We start from the raw sequence: 19544 nt of genomic DNA, 5'->3' as shown, positions 1-19544 counted from the left end.
TCCACACACACACACACACACACACACACACACACACACACACACACACACATACCTCCCTCATCGCTGAAAGTTGCAGATTGATTGATGGATGGAAGTTTGCGATGTTATTGGTTGAAGTCGGTCGGTACTGGCATACACACATATATATATATATATATATATATATATATATATATATTTATATTACGGGAAGAATTTTATTATGAAATTAGAAGGAAATTTGTTGTCATTTTCCTCTGCATGTGATGTCAAAAAGGTGATCGATGTGACCGGGGATTGTGACGCTTTCATGTCCCATTTCAGGCAATTCATGCAAACGTGTCATGCGATACCGGGTCGAGGTCCGTCACTGTGGGCCGCTCGTCTGCTGACGTGTGAAAGATCAAGGTTCCGTGCAGATGGTCCTCGGGTCAGAGAGGGCAGGTGTCTCCCTCGCTGCCTCTCTGACGTGTCCCACCCTCAAACACAGGCTGGCTGTAGCCTCTGGCTGACCTGGCCTCGGCATGTCGGCAGTCGGCTTTCTTTTGGGTGCGAGTCAACGCTGTCTGCTCTGTTTCGTGCGGCCGGAGTCTTTTCCCTGAAAGGGTCTTTTTAAAGGGTCCGCGAGGTCGCCGGAGGCCGGGTCGGGCTGAGCAGAGAGACATCTGTCCAGGCCTGGAAGGATTTCACGCTTCTGGCCGTCCAGATGATTTAGGCCCTCCTGGACTACCTGCTGGGAGAGGCTCCCAGCGGGTTAACCTGACACAGATGGATCCCCACGCCCGCGCTGAACACACACATGGAGAAACACACACACACACACACACACACACGTGTGAGGGGAAAGACAGATGCAAGAACATATAGGGGCAGAAACGCACTCGCACACGTGCGCTGTAGACCCGAGGGACAACACATACACATTTTCCACAGGCATTAAGCACAAGTGGACACAGAGGAGATTAAAAGTTTCTAATGATCTGGACGCCGTACCGGTCGAACCTGCATACAGTCCTTTAATTGCTTCTCAATGCAATTTGAATGTCTGATTTGCTTTATTTGTCAGATAGTCGATTGCAGTTAAAGAATCGACTGATAACGCGTGAGTAGCAGATTATATCCCATCAGCATTTCAATCAATTTCAATACAATTCTAATTAGCTACATTTTGGCAGCTCCTTCTTTTAATTCATCTTAATAAGAATAATAAGCAGTGCAGTCGGTTTTTCTTTCTTAAGGACTGAATGTGTTTTTCTCTCATCAAACACTGCCTTACTGACTAATTAACTCCAATTTATTATTGCACTTTTTTCAAGTTGCTGACGTTGAAAAGACTGATTTAAAAAGGGTCAAAATCAAAGGAGCAGAGGCGGATGCATCCTGACTTTTATTCTCTTGTAGGGCCAAGCTCAAATAACACTGGATACTACATTTCCCATGATGCAACTCGGCAGCATAATTCATCCGACCCTCCCTGCCTCGTAAATGCCCACAACTTTCTTTGTCCCCTCTTCGGCCGTAACAGATTTGTACTTTCCAGTCTGAGATAACCCTGATGACATCACTATGACATCACTGGGGTTGGTTTTTTTTCCGACTTTGGAAAATGACCACCATAGATAATGTTTTACAGGTCTGAGTAGTGCTCTTAAAGGGACAATTTGCTGATTTGTAACTGGTTAAATGACCAGTAAAGGGATCTTTATGCGTTACGTTGGTGGAGTTCCCCTTTAATAGAACTACTGAAACATTAGAAATAGCTTTTATTCAATACTCACTTTTCCAGAGCTTCAGTTTGATTTACAGCGACGCATCGTATTACGACACATCTCAATAACTCTTCTGTTATTATTGCTCTTATTATTACAGTTCAGCAATAAAGGATGAAAAAGTTGAAGCGGTGCTGTTGTGCAGCCAGCTGGAGCCCGAGCCAACAACAGGAGTTTGATTTATCTTCATGAATAACAGAGTCGCCTTTAGCATTCTGTGATGCTTTTTAAAGAAGAGAAGATACATATATGTTTTGTCAAATCAAAAACCACCCGTTTAAAAAAAAAGAAAAAAATAGAAATCATATTCTTTCTTTTAACGGTTAACCAAATTTGTCCGGTGAGATCGCCTCTCTCGTCCCAGCGGTCTCTCCTAATTCTGTAAAGCTGGGTATAAACTTCCCTCTGTGGAGTGGCAGGGATCAGCAACATCTGGCCAGGACATCAGGAAACGTCTTTCTGTCTCTCTCACACACACACACACACACACACACACACACACACACACACACACTCACACTCTGAGGCAACTGGTACTCAGACATGCACTGCAGCGAGCGTGAGCCTCGTGAACATCTGGCTTCCCAGACTTCTCCTACGGGGAATCATCCTCTTCTTGGTGTTTTTGACCAACTGCCTCTCATTTCTGGTCTCTGGCTCTTCCCCACTTAGAGTCCGTACAAATTAAGGACAAACTGACTGTTGTCTTACTCAGCGTTCCTTCCTGCTGCGCTGCAAACAAGACGTGACGTCATCATGTCAGAGGCCTGTGGATGTACTGTTGATAACTAGTGGATGTATTAACTAATGTCTTTCTCTCTTCTCTTACATCGTTACCAAAAACAACTTATTCACATTTACAATACTTTTTTTCCAGACACTTTATTGATAACTTACTGATATCACTTCATAACTTTTGCTTCCAGCTGATTAGAAAGTTTTGAAACACTTTAAAAGTATTTTTACATCCCACAACATACGAACGTTTATGATTTCAGACTTGATGTCTCATTAGAACAGGAGAGAATCTTAACCGTTCACTTTTATTAGTGACTCTATTAGCACATTGAAATGCAGACTTGATGTGCGTTACCCTTTCATTAATGACATATTGATATTGATTAATGAAGACTTGACTGTCAATAATTTTTTTTTACAACCTGACAGCTCAAAATGTGATCTTATTATAGCATTAAAGCTATGATGAAGTCATTATGAACCAATGACAAAGACATTGATTGACTTAGAAACGCTTTATAAAAGGTTCCTTATTAAAATAACGGTGATTTTTGTTGCGAAAATAACTTTTTGTGTTTTCAGTCTGCTTGTAAACGGGACAAATCTCCACATTCCTCCACAATTGTTCCCCAATCTGCTTCATCTGCGGTCTGTGGGGCCCGTCGTCTCTTCCTTTGTGCAGCGAGTGGAGAGGCGAGCTGCTGCTGTGTTGTCGGTCTCCTCTGGGGAGCGGCCCTCGCTTTCCCATCAGCCCGTCGGGGGGGGGCCTGTTTCTACACACATTAGTGGTTAATTATTATCAGCCCGCAGCCGTAATGAGCGGCGCATCGACCTGTGGCTATACGCGGCGCGGTAATATTACCTAATGGAAAAACAATCAGCCCGGCGCTGCCCATCGAGCAGCTTCAGGAGTTTGCGTAGATAACAGTGGATTGATTGTGTTTGTGTAGAAAGGCATTAGTGGACTTTCTTTTCTTTTTTTTATGAGAAAAATTAGAAAATGTTTTGACCCATTGTTAAATTAGAGTAATATTTTTATTTATTTTTAATTTTTTTATTCTGAGAAAATGATCAGACATAATAATCTGAATTTCTGAACTCGCAGCATAAATACACAGCGATAATCTTCTGACTCCTCGGTGAGTTGCAAGGCTGGCAGCACTAAAAAGTAACTTTTTTTAAAAAAAATGTTTAACCTGCTGACTTATTATTCTTCACTCGGATCACAATCAAGTGTGGCTGAAAAAATATCATAAAATATGAGGGGAGAAATGAAAAAAACTCACATAATAACCGGCCTCCTAAACCCACTTCTTAGATAACAAACCACACATCTGAGACTCGGTCACCAGTCAGTGATACTCCAAAGAAGGCAGAAATGTGGCCCGACTTAACACTGTAATGAAAAAACTGTGGCTTCTTTTTTATATTCTTTAAACATCTGTCTTCAAATAAAGCTCTCACCAAGAGAAGAGCTCTGCAGAAAAAAAAAGAAAAGAAAACAAATGTTATTAATTTCTGTCAATGGTGGAAATCAGAATAGAAGTTTCCACCATGAAGACGTTGGTGGACGTGACTGGACAGCTGTCAGCGATCCATCCCGACTCACCCGCCCATCAACACCCACACGAACCCACCCAGTCAATACTGTGACTGATATCATAACGCACATTAATATTATGATGTAAAGAAGCTCATTTTGTACATGGGGGGGGGGGAGTATTCTCCACCGTTCACAACACTATATATGATGTATTTCTGCAGAATGAGACTTTTGATACTTTGCTGGTGATACTTCCAGTGTTTTTGAATACTTCTACTGAAGTAAAGGATCTGAGTACTTCTAGTTTGCCCAACGCTGACGTGCTAAACGGCACCACGATACGTCCTTCTTTGGCAGACGTTGCTCATTGTTCCCGTTTATATTTTTTGCCGAGTCAAACAAAAAGAAAAGGCGTAGCTAGAATGCTATTCTTGCACACGGCGTGATGGAGCAGCTCTGGAGTCTGTGTTTGTGGAGAAATGGGGGAAGCATGTGTACAACCTCTGAATCCCCATCCGCCGACCGAAAGCGGCCTTTATTTGTAACGCTGACATTTAAATTAGTCTTCGGTGGGTCTTGACCACACTTGTCATAACAGCGGGGTGACGTTCCTCTGCTGGCTCGGCAGTTAGCGATTTGAAGAAGGACTGTTGTCATTCCTCTCTGGGCCGGCTGGCTGATGCTATATACAGTCAGCGTGCTTTGTGGGTGGTGGAGACGAGCAGCTCAACAATCGATTCCTAACATAAACTATAACAAAGACTTCTCTTTGTTGCGACATTCGATGGGATTTTTAGAAGTTGAAGCCACCACAGAAACACAAAAGATTCTTAATTGATCTGTTTGTGTTGCTTAAGGGCACTTCGGCGAATGTTTTCAGTTACGATTTCGACTTAAAATCTCTTTGTGAAATTGTATCCCCCCCCCCCCCCCCCGTGTAAGCTTTGTCCCCGGTGCGTCTGGTTTCCAGCATGTTGAAGCGCTGCAGGAGGTCGTCCACGCACTGACACGGATCTGATCCCCGACCAGCTGCTGGAGACGGCTCCTCTTCTGCCGACGAACATCTGCGGTCGGGTCTCTGCAGTTTGACGGGAAGAGACGCAGGACTTCAGCTCCCTTATGCTCCTCTATATGTTCTCCCTTTTCCAGCGTCTCTCTCTCTCTCGCTCTCTCTGATGTTTGTTTTTTTCGCCCTCGCCGCCATCTGCTCCCGATGGTTTCTGGGAAACCCAGAGTTCGACGCACAGAAGCAGGCGAGAAGAAAACAAATTTGTTCGACGTTTAAACGCAAAATCGCTTTCTTCTACTTCCCCGGTGAACGTTTGGAAGAGTTTTGTCTCGGACGTTGCGTTCGTAGGGACATCTTTCACATAAACGTCTCCCCGCGTCTGACCTTTCACCCCTTTGATTGGTCACAGAGTCGACACGCAGGTGTTCAGCCTCACACCTGTTTGCGAGGAGGTGGGAAAGAAATACGGTTGAATTTATTTAACTTTTTTAGACCGAAACACTGAAGAACAGACGCATTAACACAATTAAATATTTTTGATAAATATTCCTTTAAATTTGTATAGAGATCAACATGTCGTTCAACAGTAGAACGAATACATCTGGGATAATCTTTTATTGCTCGATAACGTTACTAATTGCTAAATCATTTTTAAGTTGGATAATCAGAAATTCCATAAGTTAGGCACCGCCTTCAAAAGTGCATGCAAAAAGAGCAATTGTCAGATTTATTTAAATTTTATTTTGCATAAAAGTTTTAAACATCATCAAATTTGGAATCCCACTGTGGAAGTTCCCTCCTTTCTATTTATTTATTCCACATATTATTATACAAATCATGCTTTATGTTATTGAATTAGAGTAATAAAACTTTTCGGTACGTGATTTGAATATTGTTTTTCATATCCTGTGAGCAGCTTCACTTACACATGCACATATGAGGACTGTAAAAGTCATCCAACACAGAAAATGCCAATATCTAACTACTTCCTGTGTAGGCCCCGCCCACATCTGGCACGAATCCAAATTCAGATTTTTCGTCCATTAACAGATACACATACATAGTAGTGTGTCGCCATGACAAAGAACACTGCAACGAAAATAATACCTACACAATCATAACTGCAAAGGGGCTTCATTGCACAGAGATTACACACACACACACACACACACACACACACACACACACACACACATGTACATGACAGCAAAACAGGATGATGAAGATGAAACACATGCATCCTGAGACACTGACATCACACACACACACACACACACACACACACACACACACACACACACACACACACACACAGACACGTACATGACAGCAAAACAGGATGATGAAGATGAAACACATGCATCCTGAGACACTGACGTCACACACACACACACACACACACACACACACACACACACACACAGACAGACACAGAGTTATGCTTTAGATGGTATGTAACGGACCACACATTGTGCCGGCTGTGTGTTAAAACAGTTATTCACGGTCTCGCATTCTGCTGCCCAGATCCAGAGATGAGTTGCTCCAGTAACCTGAACTTCTGGCCTTTCTGTGTGTGTGTGTGTGTGTGTGTGTGTGTGTGTGTGTGTGTGTGTGTGCGCGTGCGTGCGTGCGTGCGTGCGTGCGTGCGTGCGTGCGTTTGGCAAGCTGGGCTTCGTATATGATAATGTGTGCATATGTGCATGTAAATATGTCTTTTAGAGCGCATGTTTGAAAAAAGAAAAACAACCCAGATTGCTCTTAGAATCATATTGCCGTACTTGAACTTACCCAATTGTCCACTTAATTGATTGCTCTGGAGCAGCCAGACTCTCTGAATATGGGAAGCTTCTGCTGTCTTTTGTCAAGCTGGGCTTCATAAATAAGTTAGACTTCCTCCTCTGGAAGGCCGACAGTGGCTCTTCCCTATAAACCCCGCAAGCTCCCTCGGCTCCCTCGGAGCAGCCGACTGCAAAATGGACTGCCGGCTCTTGACCCCTGACCTCAGAGCTCACATCTGAGCTGAAGCATTCCCACCGCGAGTGTGTCAGGTGTGTGTGTGTGTGTGTGTGTGTGTGTGTGTGTGTGTGTGTGTGTGTGTGTGTGTGTGTGTGTGTGTGTGAGCGAGCATCTGTACGGAAAACCAATTGGTTGATTAATGACGACGAGGATGTCCTTTGTGTGAGGAAGCTATGGCGTGCATTTTTTCCGATTCTGGAAATGAATTGCGTTTGAATGCCCGTATTTAATACAAGCATATATTTAAGTTGAAATGTAAAGAACACTACTTGCCTGCCGTCTCATACAGCTTACACAAACGCACACCAAAGTGCCGCCCCACATCCATCATGCCACTTGAGCAGTGATGGTGCTCCCTTCTGGTCGGGTGGTGGTGGTGGTGGTGGTGGGGGGGGGGGGAGGAAACCCCCACCTCGCCCCCCGACAGCGAGAAGTCTTCCCATACGCCGGGTGGCCCGCCCCCCACGCACGGATGACATCAGCGCTCGGCCCGGAGAGGAGGCCGTGACAGCCGTAGGTGAATTGAATATGACTAATCGCTTCCCCGCATCACCTCCAGGGCCGGCCCCACGATGAAAGACGGAGGGGAGGGATCTCCACAGGCGCGTCCGCGTTTGAAGTGTGAGAAAGAGGGTGAGAGGCTGTGATTTTTCCACAAATAATAGTAATAAAAAAAAAAATATGGGTCAATACTCGCAGGCCTGCTGTCACTCAACACAGTGCTGATCTATATGATCTACACTGGGGGGGGGCACATGGGTGGTTGTGGTGTCTGTGTTCTCATCACTTTACGTTCTGAGTTGACCAACATGACAATCAACCCCCCCCCACCCACCCAAAAAAAACCAATGTGGTGCACTGCTTTAACAGCAAACCCCATCCTTTAAGCGTTTAAGGGGGCAGCAGATGGGGAGATTGTCATCGGTGACCATCTTCTTCTCACAGCTCTGGTTTCCTCGAGTGAAGTGGATCTCACACACACACACACACACACACAGGAGAAGAGAGACAGAGAGGCAGTGGGAAGATAAAGTGCTTCCACATGTGGGAGGCATGAAGAAGAAGAAGAAGAAGAAGAGGTGCGTGTGACCACCCACACAACGGGGGAATCCCAGGTGTCCTCGCCTTTTTGTTCTCGCCGTGTGTCACATTCTCACCGTGAGAATGAGTGTGAGATATCGTTGTGTGTGTCATTAACCCGCCCCTTTGTTTTCCCCTCTTCTCTCGTGAATACAGATGTTTCCCTCGTGTTTCTGCACCTCGTCGTTGTTTTGCAGTCAAACTTCCCGCGCTGATTAATGTGCCGCGTGTGATGACTTATTTTGATGTCGATGAAGCAGATAAAACATTTTTAAAAAGCCTTAGTCAGCATGCTTGAACTGAAGTGCCGCGCGCCGCATAGCTGTGGCTGGATTTCCCGACGCCTGCTTTTTAATTAGGGCTAGAGAACTGTGCCGCCTCCTCGGTAGAACGCTATATATTGGAAAATTACATCCTTACGCTTTGGATCATCTTTAAAAAAAACACAGAGTTGGTTGAGGAAGATTTGGTTCACATGGACCAAAGAAAGTCACATCTTCACCCCTATATGACATAGATGTGAACATTAGACTCATGTGATTCCAGCGCTGCTTTATTCCTAAAACATGCAACATGCATAGAAAAAAAAGCAGTTTTTACAAATCCCTTGACTCTCTTTAGGCCTGAACCAGTCTGCATTACATCCAGTGTTTTAGCGATGACCCCCCCCCCCCCTCCCCCACCACCACTCTCTCCACACATCCCCCCCCCTCCCTCAAATCACCCCCTGTCGGGCAGAGTAAACAAGTGGCGCTGTGTATATCCTCCATGTAATCTGGATTTAGCTCGGTGAGATGGAGGCTGTTGGAGCAGAGGGCCCCCCCTGGACGCTCAGCTGCATTGTGGGAGGTTCCCTCTCAATGCCACCTTTGTCTGTCCGAGTCTGTGTGTGTGTGTGTGTGTGTGTGTGTGTGTGTGTGTGTGTGTGTGTGTGTGTGTGTGTGTGTGTGTGAGTTGGAGATAGTCCAGTTGACAGCCCACGATAAGTCATGAGTAAACTTCCCCCGTGGTGAGAACCGATCTTGGTGTACGTGAACGCTTGAAAACACCCTGGGTTAAATGGTTTGAAAGTCATTCTGCTGATTGGTCTGACACGCATGCTGTCCTCACACACACACACACACACACACACACACACACACACACACTCTGCCAATGTTCTTCCAAGTCAAGTGCTAAGAAGACTTGACTCCTCATTGGTTCACAGACAAGCCAATAACATTAGAACAGAGTGAGTATAGTGTGTGTATATATATATATATATATATATATATATATATATATATATATATATATATATATATAAAAACTTGAGTTAAGACTGAAATCTGACCTTTTTGCCATTTATTTTACCATATAAGAAATTATTATGGCTTAAAAAAAATTATATAATATCTATAAACCAAAATGTAAATGTAGTTTGCTAATATACAGCTAAAGCAAGAGAGCAGCTACATCGCGTTAGGCTAGCTGGTGAGCTAGCATGTGTAACCCAAAAATGCTAGCAGAGGCTCGTGATTGGCTGAAAGGTGAAAGGGGGGCGGCGGCAAAACCGCTGCCACTAACAGGGAGATGAAGAAATATGGTTATGAAAAGTGACATTATGAAAAGTAAAAAAAATAAAAGTGGCATGAAATAAAAGCTGAACTCTGACTGACTCAACAGTTTCATCCAACTGACAAACTCCATTCAAACAAATGAATACAATAGATGCTGTGTTCCATCATACATCTGGATGAGATGTCACTCATTGTGTGTGTGTGTGTGTGTGTGTGTGTGTGTGTGTGTGTGTGTGTGTGTGTGTGTGTGTGTGTGTGTGTAAGCGCAGGGCTTCTTTTCCCTGCCTTTCTTTTTTTTCTGCGCGTGCTCGTGTGTCTCTGCGTGGGCGCGTTTCATTGCGCGTGCATGCGTCTCCTTCTTCCATTTCCGTGTTGACATGCATTTTCCAGCAGCAGCAGCAGCAGCAGCAGCAGCGTGCAACACAAACACTCAGTTCGCGCGGACTGGTGAGGTCACCGCCCCTCTTTGTTTGAGTGACAGGTGGTTGGCCCGGATGCTTCTGAAGGGAGGGGGGGAGTGAAGTACTTTTACTTCACTTTTTAGTTTAGTAAAAGTAGAAATACCGCAATTTAGGTACAAGTAAAAGTCTTGTGTTCAGAATTAAGAACTTCGTGTCTCATTATGCAGACGGACTCTTTACGAAATGTAGATTATTGTATTGTATTTCATCCGAGGTGGAGCTGATAACTACATTCACATACATGTTGAGTACTTTAAAACATCAGAATGCATCATATTTCATGAGCTTTATTGCGGTGCAATGTGTGTGTTTCTTTGTTGCATCCGGGTGCCTCGTGGACGTAACATTCCTCATGATAATTAAAAAAAAATAATCCCTATTTTAATTAGCTAACTTCAGGTGCGTGCATTACGCGCCAATGCGACCTCTGCAGTAGTTTGTGTGGATGTTGTTATATAACATTGTGCTCGGGTTGAGGCTAAGTGTACCTGCCCTGAATCCCCCCCCCCACCACCCTTTTTTTTTTTTTAAAGCGCCAGAGATTTCCAGAGTGTATTCTCCTTTTTATTGCTTTCATTTGCATATAAATTAAATCCATATTGTGCCTGCGAGGCAGACTATGCTAACTATGCAAACGATCCCCGGCTTTTCTTTGTTTTACAGATAAACCCTCCGCTCCCTAAACGACAAGGTGGGAGAGAGGGAGTAGAGAGGGGGGAGAAATCCTCTCGCTGTTTCATAATTGTATGAATTTTAAATACATTGTCAGCGGATCCTCTTCCGCCTGCGCAGCGGGGGGGAATGAGACTGTCATGATAATAGTATAGGAGCTGTGCGGGGTTATCATGGCAGCCTCTTCACCTCTTCACACACGTGCAGGCCAGATGGCCATCGGGCCCTGCGCGTGTGAGTTTTCACAAACATAACAACCCCCTTATTCAATTCCTGTTCACAACACAGTGCATCATGCAGCCACTTGAAAGTGTTTCTTTAAAGTGTACATCTGACCCACAGAGACCCATTTCATGACGACGCGCAGATCAAATTAGATGTTTGTGTCATTGCAGCTGAAATCGAGCCCTATGAATATTCATTCACACATTTCAGTGACGTTAAATTATTCCTAATATTGCTGTTGGCCCCTCCAGGACCCCTCGAGGTTTTCCACTGCTGCAGCACAGATATGTTGCACTTTACCTGCACAAGAATCCCTGCATGAAATATGGAGTTCCATAACTAGAAATATTGTTTTTTTTATAATGCAATACAATCACATTTTGCACATCAACAGGCGCAGTGTTGTCTGCTGACGGTCCACGACTACCCTGATGTAGTCTGTCCAAGTAAATAAATAAAATCCTTTTTTATTATTTATATTTGAAAAGATGAGGCGTTAATTAAATGTGAAATAACCGGCCTCTATAAACTAATAGCGAGTCCCTGCTGGTCGTTATTAAAATCAGTTATTAACACTGCTATGTTTTTTTATTAAATCCCCCGCTCTATAGACTGAGCACCAAAACGCAGCGCTTGAAATAATTAAAAAGCCCGCAACGCGGAGGCCGTGAACTCCTCCGCTGCAGAGCTCGTTAGCTCTTAATTAAATAATCCGACCCGCGATCGGTTGTTTGTGAGCGACGGAACAGGCCCGCGTGCTTTAGAGCACAGTGGTGCTTTTTCTTCTTTTTTTTGTTAAGAGCTATTTCAGATGACGTGATGCTCCTTAATAAAGCTTTGTCATCAAATAAACCAACAAAGTGAGAGTTCTCCTCTGGCGTATTTATATGTTAGAATAAAAAAAGAAATCTGCTTTCACTGTCACGAGCAAATAACTCGGCACACATATTAGAAGCTTCTTCAGTCTTCAGACGAAGTTTAAGCCTCATGTTATGCTAAATGTCTTCTAAGGAAGGGCTTCTTTTAGTGCAATTGGAGACAATAGGATTGAATTCAATGCAAGTCTAAACTGGATGATGGAAGTGAGGGCAAATGATAATTTCTATAACTGGTTTACATAATAATATAAATATATATATATCTCTTTTACCACATCCCTGGAGAGTATGGACAGTATTTCACACCAGTGAAATTACAATTATGTGAGTTTTGTGCCGTAGTTGTACTGTGCTTTCCCCTTCAACAGCCCCCTAAAACTTAAATTAAATATTAATATTACAAAATACTCGCATGCATGCCTTTGAAAAATAATCAACAAGAGGAAACAGCTTCCCCATCATCATACAATCATATGCAGAGACCCTCAACTTTGTCTGCTCTTGCTGACCTTGAGCACACACACACACACACACACACACACACACACACACACCATGTCACAGGGTTCACAGCTAGGCTCTATCAAACCTGAGCCTGGGTCACGTGAGGTCAAACAGGCCACATGTACCCCGTGTTCCTCCCTAAATCAGAGGAGAGACGCTCACTGACAGCTTTCTTCAGTCAATGTATTAATTCCATTTGAGCTCCGGCAAGAATCCATGAGAGAGAAACTTCACCAGAGATGTTAAACCTCTTGAATGCCCCGAATAGATTAATAGGTGAAATGTTATCCATCATGGAGAAACAAGCGGTGTCTGATTATATTCAAACAGGAACTGCAGTCCTGTGTGTGTGTGTGTGTGTGTGTGTGTGTGTGTGTGTGTGTGTGTGTGTGCGCCCCATCATCTCAAATATAAAAAAATGAAATTCAAATTTGAAATCATCCATATATGTTGGTAAGAAATAATTATTAATAGACTTATTAATTATGGGTTGCTCTTTTAAATTTGCTGCCTGAACCATATATTTCATGTTCATACAAATTTGGGAAGTCCAGTTAAAGCCGTGCTGGTTGAGAGGTTGGAGTGACAAAGTTATAATAATAATAAAATAACCATAATTTAAAATAACCATAATTTAGATAAACTAAACCTTCATAATTTTCTCCTTAAAATTCCAACTACAAGATAAAATAAAATAAATTATTTCCGCTTATCAAAGATTAGTCTGAACTAGTCCTGAACAATAATAATAATAATAATAATTACAATAATAAAAAATAATAATAATAATAGGCTGAATGAAAGGTTAAAACATGTTTTTAATCACCAAAACGCTGCTCAACGCTTTTATCTGTGAACGAATGAAAGAAGGAAGAGTTTAAGTCCATGTCTACCGTTCTCTCTCTCTTTATTTCAGACGACACGTGAACATATTAAAATCTTTGGCTTGTTTTGAGTCTGCGGACTGATGTGTGGAAGGAAAACGTGGCGCTACTGAGGGACAGGGGGACCACAAAAATAAACCAAAAAAACAAACCTACAGAGCCAGTTCCACATCCTAGAAACAATGAGAACAGACAGGACCCGGATGAGGGGTGAAATTAAATATACTGTATACAACATGATAACTGTTTTTGGCTATATAAACTTTAATAACGATCGTTCATTTATATAATTATGTCCATATACTGTCACCATTAACAGAAATCTGTGTTGTTTTTTTTAAATAGCGTCTCCTCCACTTCCAGTTCTTTTTTTTTCTTTTTTTTTATGTCATTATCTCCAAAAGCCCAAAAGAGTCAGGTGCGTGGCGGCCCTCGGCGGGGACACGTCCGGGCCTCTCTATTCACTGTCCTCCTTGTCCTCCTGCACGGTGGTCGTGGAGTGGTTGTACAGTCCCTGGGCCATGAGCTGCAGCGCCAGGCCGTTCTTGTAGCCGGTGGCCTTTTTGATCTTCGCGCGCTTGTTCTGGAACCAGATTTTGATCTGGGACTCGTTCAGGTTCAGTTCCTGGGCCAGGGACTGCCGCCGCTGCTCCGTTATGTACCGGTTAGCCTGGAACTCGGTTTTCAGTCTCTGCAGCTGCTCGGCCGTGAAGGCCGTGCGGGGCCGCTTGTCCTCCTTGGGGCTGCTCTTCTTCTTTTTCAGTTTGCGTGTCCTCGGGCCTGGCGTGGAAACAACAAGGGGAATAAAATATTTATTCTACTGCTGGACCGCGAGCGCGAAGTCACACGCGAGGCGCGCCATGAGCCATTAACGTCGGCTGGGTGTGATTTAAAAAAATGTAGGTCACCTCTCAAAAACGTCATCTGCGTGACTCTTCACAATAAAATTAAATACATTTAATTTGGATCCACTGGCCCGCCTCGTCCCAACACCAAAATTTACTCAGAACCAGCATTCAACACATTCAACACATAAAGCTATTCAATATGGAACATTTCACAATGTTTAGAAACTAAATAACAGACCAATAAAAACCGAATTCCAGTCTTGTTTGTAATCATTTACACGGACTAATTCCTCCGCCGTGCAATATAGGCCCACAGCGGTCGAGGTCTCGGTGAGGTCGCGAACTCTTACACCGCGTGATTACGAATTCATATTCAACTAATATTTACTTATTGAATCTGAGTGGGCTCTCCTCGGGTCACGTGCGTGTTCGTGACTCACTCTAATGTGGAAAGGCGATTAATAGAAGCCACAAACAATGCTTTCATAAAGGCACACCACACTGGGCACATATGCAAATTATTATTATGGTCAGCAATTTCCATAATATTTTAAGAGTTATGTTTGTCTGTTTTCCTCCCAAAATCAACCACAAACTGTCATAACGTACTGCAGCTACACGCGACTGTATTGTGTTTATTTTTTAATGCAGTCAGAGCCGACCGACAGGGTGAGTGTTACTTCAACACAATAGCTGCAACACACGTAAAAGAGTGTAAGAAAAGCACGTGATGACGTAAATAGAACGAAATCAGAAGTAACGTTTGACCTTCACCCCTCGTCACTGTATAACACTGTCACGAGCATGGGCAGCACGAGCCCATCACCATCATAACATACAAGTGTATTATTCTTCATAATTCGGTTAAAACGACGAAGTAAATATGTTGAACTACGAACGAATTTTGACTTTTGTTATTATTATAATTAAAATTTAAAAACACTTCTTTTAGCTGTAAATGACTTCAGCTGACAGTCACACACTCATTCAGGTTAAAAAGCAACATTTACAGTGGATTCAACTGTGTTCTCTATTAGCCCATAACTGTTTTGTAATACTTATTACATTTTTTCTAAAATAAAGCACAGTGACTGCAGAGATTCTGTCCCTTCTGCGCCAGTGCATCACATTTATTTGATATAATAAAACTAGTAAAATGTGGTATTATAAACTGGTGAGGTTGTTTTAAGGCGTTTTAAAAGACGTATCAATATAATATGTGCGTAATATTACCGTAAATGACGGTAATATGCAGCGATACCTCAGGCTTCTATATGTCTACTACAACATTACACAGCTACGGTATTAGACCCATAATGCTTTTCGCCAAACTCGTATTTAAATGCACAGACAGAGGAGTAGCCTACTGCTACTTCAGCTCTGATATAATCCATAATTACTGGTATATTTTTGTGAACATATGCTGTCTTTTGCTTACGGAGAGAAAAAGTATTGTCCTCACCCAACGAAATACAGATTCGCGCCACACATGGAGGCCTGATATTACATGTATTACTCATGACTTGTATGCATAGTGGGATGACATTGCGCAGTGAATTGCACTGGAAATTATTCCGACTTTTGCACATTAATGAATATCCTGCAACAAATATGAGACACTTTATCCTATTCATTTTTGTGTGTGTGTGTGTGTGTGTGTGTGTGTGTGTGTGTGTGTGTGTGTGTGTGTGTGTGAGAGAGAGGAGTATGGGGAATTACTTGTTTGTTTTATGACCTTACACTATATTCTTTTTTATTTTGGTAATGTCTGTCATAATAAAAACAAAAAGATAATAGTAATATTGTTTTATTGGCTGAGTTAAAGTCACAGTGGGAAGAACGAGCCTGCAGATAAAAATAAGATATTTCTCACACACATAACTCTGGAGGAGTTTAATAATACTGCGGAGGAAGACGAGGCACTCGACCCAACAAAGTTCCCCGGCACTCAAACACCCCAGGCGGTATGATTCGGGGACTATTAGCGCCTTACCAGATGAGGGCCGGTCCGAGTACCGCGTACAGTAAACCCAAGCGGGCCACAACATCGGCTGGCTTTCTTTCGTGGGCGGAGATCCTCCATTGCTGCCGCTCACGACCATAATCGACGAGGGGCTGTCCGCGTATCTGCCGGTCCCGGTGCCCGCCGCTTCGCCCTGTTTCGACGACTTCTGCTTGGACGAGGGCGAGGAAGACGTGGACGACGAAGACGAGGACGAGGAGGAGGAGGGCGACGAAGAGGGGCTGTCGCTGCTGCAGTTGGAGTCCAGGCAGAGGCTGCCGGTGTGCGGCGGCCTCGCACCGAGCGGGTTGACGTTTTCCCTGCCCGGCGTCTCCCGGCTCCGGTCGCGGTAGCTCGGCTCCTTCCTGCAGCCAAAGTCCGGCCGGAGGATGTTGTCGATAAAAAAGTTCGTGGTTCGGTGGGCCTGCTGGGCCGCCTGGTGGGGTAAAATCACGGGAGGGGATGGGAGGTTCGGCGACAGGGACATGCTCTCCTCCTCGGTCGAGTCCCGGCTGCCGTTGGGCTCCTTCCGCTCCTCCATGGCTCGCTGACGGTGAGAAATGTTCGGCCTCTCCGCGCCAAACTCCACTTGTTGCTCGCGCTCCCGCCCCCCGTTCGGTATCCAATTTAGACGGACGGCATGTACAAAACGAGCCTCTTCGCTGGAATAAAACGAACAAATACCTGTGCTAATTTTGTTTTTGATATCACCTACAGCGGCGACATGCCGTCTCCTAAAACCCGTCCGAGACCTGGCATAGCGAACCGCTCTACGTTAAGACCAGTGTCCCTGCCTCTCTCCGCTGCAGCATAATATCTGTGTATTCGCTCTTCCTAAACTCCCCTAAAACCGTTATCCCCCCCCCCCCTCCCAACACCACACCCCCACCGTGTGTTTCTTTCTCCCTCTTACACCCAGCCGAAAGCACGTGTGCGCGTACACACGTGCAGCGGACCAATCGGGCGCGGAGATCGTCCCTGTCACAATGGACGTCGTCCAATGAGGGGCTCGTGAGGCGCTTGCGAGCGAGCACGCGCTACACATCGAGCCCCACCCCTCCCCTACCCCCGCGCGCGCGTAGTTCGATCGATTTCTGTGAGGCGCACGTGCGCACACACGCACGCAGCAAAACAAAAACAACAGCGGGACAGCCACCATCATAAATGTTACACCGGGCGACAGAAAGGCACTGAATACTCTTTTTCTTCCATCACATATTGGTTTTTATAGACTATAATTTACTGATATCCTGAATGGAGATATATTTATGAAAACATTATATTATTAATATGACTATTTTTGGGGGAATTTAGTTTAAGCTATGTTCCCGCTATGCAGGCTCGTTGCAGGTGGTTCGTTAAGTGTTGTTGACACTCATGTGCCCAAAATGAAGGTGATATTTTCACAAAACGTTGCTATTTTAGAGACAAAGAATAACATATCAGTAATTACTGAATCTACACGTCTCTATAAAGGTCTGTTTGGTCTTTTGCACTGTCACTGGCATTTCCTTTTTTAATTTTACATTCTTCTTATTGGCCCTTTCTTGTCTTTCTTTTGCTTCACGCTTGACGCATTTAGGTTCTATTCATGATTTAAACACCCTGATTTTGCACATGTCAGACTCCAGCTGCACATACACTTTTTTTTCTGTAAATCCAAATATTTATAAGTGAAAAAAAAATTAAGTTTTTAAAACACAATGAGTCCCCACAGTGGCTTTGTACAAAAAAAATCCCTAGAATAAGAATAAAATCGCCGCCACGCAGCTCTAATTGGCGGTGTGAAATAATATTATTAATAATCATAAAAGCAACAGCATGAAAGTGGAGACGTGTTGATGGTGAAATCTTTATCCCACAGGCCGGAGCGCGGAGCCGTGGCTACTTAATTAAATTCCAATTAGGGACAGTATCAATGTGCTGTTTAGCCGCAGCGCCATTGTGGGCAAATGAGCACTCAGCCCCGCGCTCTTATCTGGCGCCCGCAAAGAGAGGCCTCCTTGAGAGGGGCTGCAAAAGATAATTTATAGCTTTTAATTAGTCTTCATTCCGCCCGATCGGCCCGGCGTTCATCACGGGGAGCGGGGGGCTGAATAAAAAAAGAAAGAAACCCCGAGTCAAAAGCGCTGTCACCGGTCCCTGGCAGGGCCCTTAATCAAAGCGAGGCAGGGGCCGCGCTACAAGCCGCGTAATTTCCAAGGTGCTGATAAAGCGTGTTGAATAATAGCGGGGGCCCCTCGGAGACACCATTTACAGGAATGGCTTTATTGACGGCTTAACGTCGGTAATTCATTTTACCTTTCATGTATCGGGGAGCCGGATTTGTCGCCGTAATAGGATGATAAATGCACTGACGGATCGCAGCCCCCGGTTTTTATTGAGTAGCCCATATAGCCCACTGCTTCGCTTGTGTGCGCGCACGCACGCGGCGGTATGATGAGGCTCTTGTTAAAAAGCTGTCTGGAGTAAAGGCGTGACAGTGAGGGCTGCACTCTTCTGCAAAAAGAAACACGTTTTTAAGGCGGTTCACGTGATTATTTCCCTTCCTGCGTGGAGGATTAGATGAAAATGAAGGAAAGCAGTCTTTACAAACACTTGCACTACATTTGAGTTGTTATCTGTTTCTTTGTTTTTGTCAATCTGGCATTATTATAAATAATAGCCTGACATAAGTGTTCAATAAAAGCCAATACTCTGTTTTAATAATTACCGCTCTGTGCTTTGTTTACCCCACGACCAGAGCTATACCTACAGACTGTGTTTGGCATTTTTAAATCGGTGAAACATTTGTTTTTACCTTTATTTTTTTCATAAAGATACACAGGACACATTACAGGTTCCTTAAATAGTAAAAATCATGTTATGTTAAACGTATTGAAACCAAAACAGCAGCTCCATCCTAGTGTAATAGAACAAACTGACTAATATAATCTTTGACATTTAAAAATAACAAGATAGAATATCAAAAAGGCTGCATTTATATTCAACAGTACGGTCATCTGAACTAAACACGCTTAACAGTGAAAGTTAAGCTCTGTGTTGTTTTTTTCATGAGATAAATGTGGTTTGTTTGTGCTCAAAGAAAACAAAAACCTCTTCACTTTGTCAGATGGATTCAAAAAACGTGTCATGTTTCAGATGACACGTTAAGCTGCGATAGTTCGAGGAAAGTTGCGGCCCTCTGGCTGGACTCTGTCTCTCTGCGTGACCGTGCTGCCACCTAGCGGAGGACGACGGGAAGTGGCGTCTGTTACGGTACAGAGAAAGCGTGCTGCGCTTTCGAGGAGGCTGCAAGGTATTGCGCATGCGTGGTCAATGTGGAGCTCAAGCATCCACTTTTGGAAAGAGAAAGTCAATAGCAAGTCTAGAAC

At 43.9% G+C, this 19544-nt stretch overlaps 2 protein-coding genes across 3 annotated transcripts in view; one reads left to right on the top strand and one right to left on the bottom strand.

Moving 5' to 3' along the window:
* The window catches only part of steap3 (STEAP family member 3, metalloreductase), a 105922-nt gene that overhangs the window by 64782 nt on the left and 21596 nt on the right, over window positions 1-19544 (top strand). The gene's annotated exons all lie outside the window — the stretch shown is intronic.
* Window positions 13327-16990, bottom strand: LOC137879005 (homeobox protein engrailed-1-B-like). Its single transcript, XM_068719563.1, has 2 exons — window positions 16162-16990; window positions 13327-14100 (listed from the first exon to the last, which is right to left on the bottom strand). Exons 1-2 carry the CDS (start codon window positions 16709-16711, stop codon window positions 13778-13780), a joined length of 873 nt encoding a protein of 290 aa, XP_068575664.1. The 5' UTR covers window positions 16712-16990; the 3' UTR covers window positions 13327-13777.

The sequence above is a fragment of the Cebidichthys violaceus genome, unplaced genomic scaffold (assembly GCF_023349555.1).
Source record: "Cebidichthys violaceus isolate CVI_PGR_0920_01 unplaced genomic scaffold, fCebVio1.0.p SCAF_24, whole genome shotgun sequence".
NCBI lineage: Eukaryota > Metazoa > Chordata > Actinopteri > Perciformes > Stichaeidae > Cebidichthys > Cebidichthys violaceus.
This window is presented reverse-complemented; position numbering and strand designations above follow the sequence as displayed.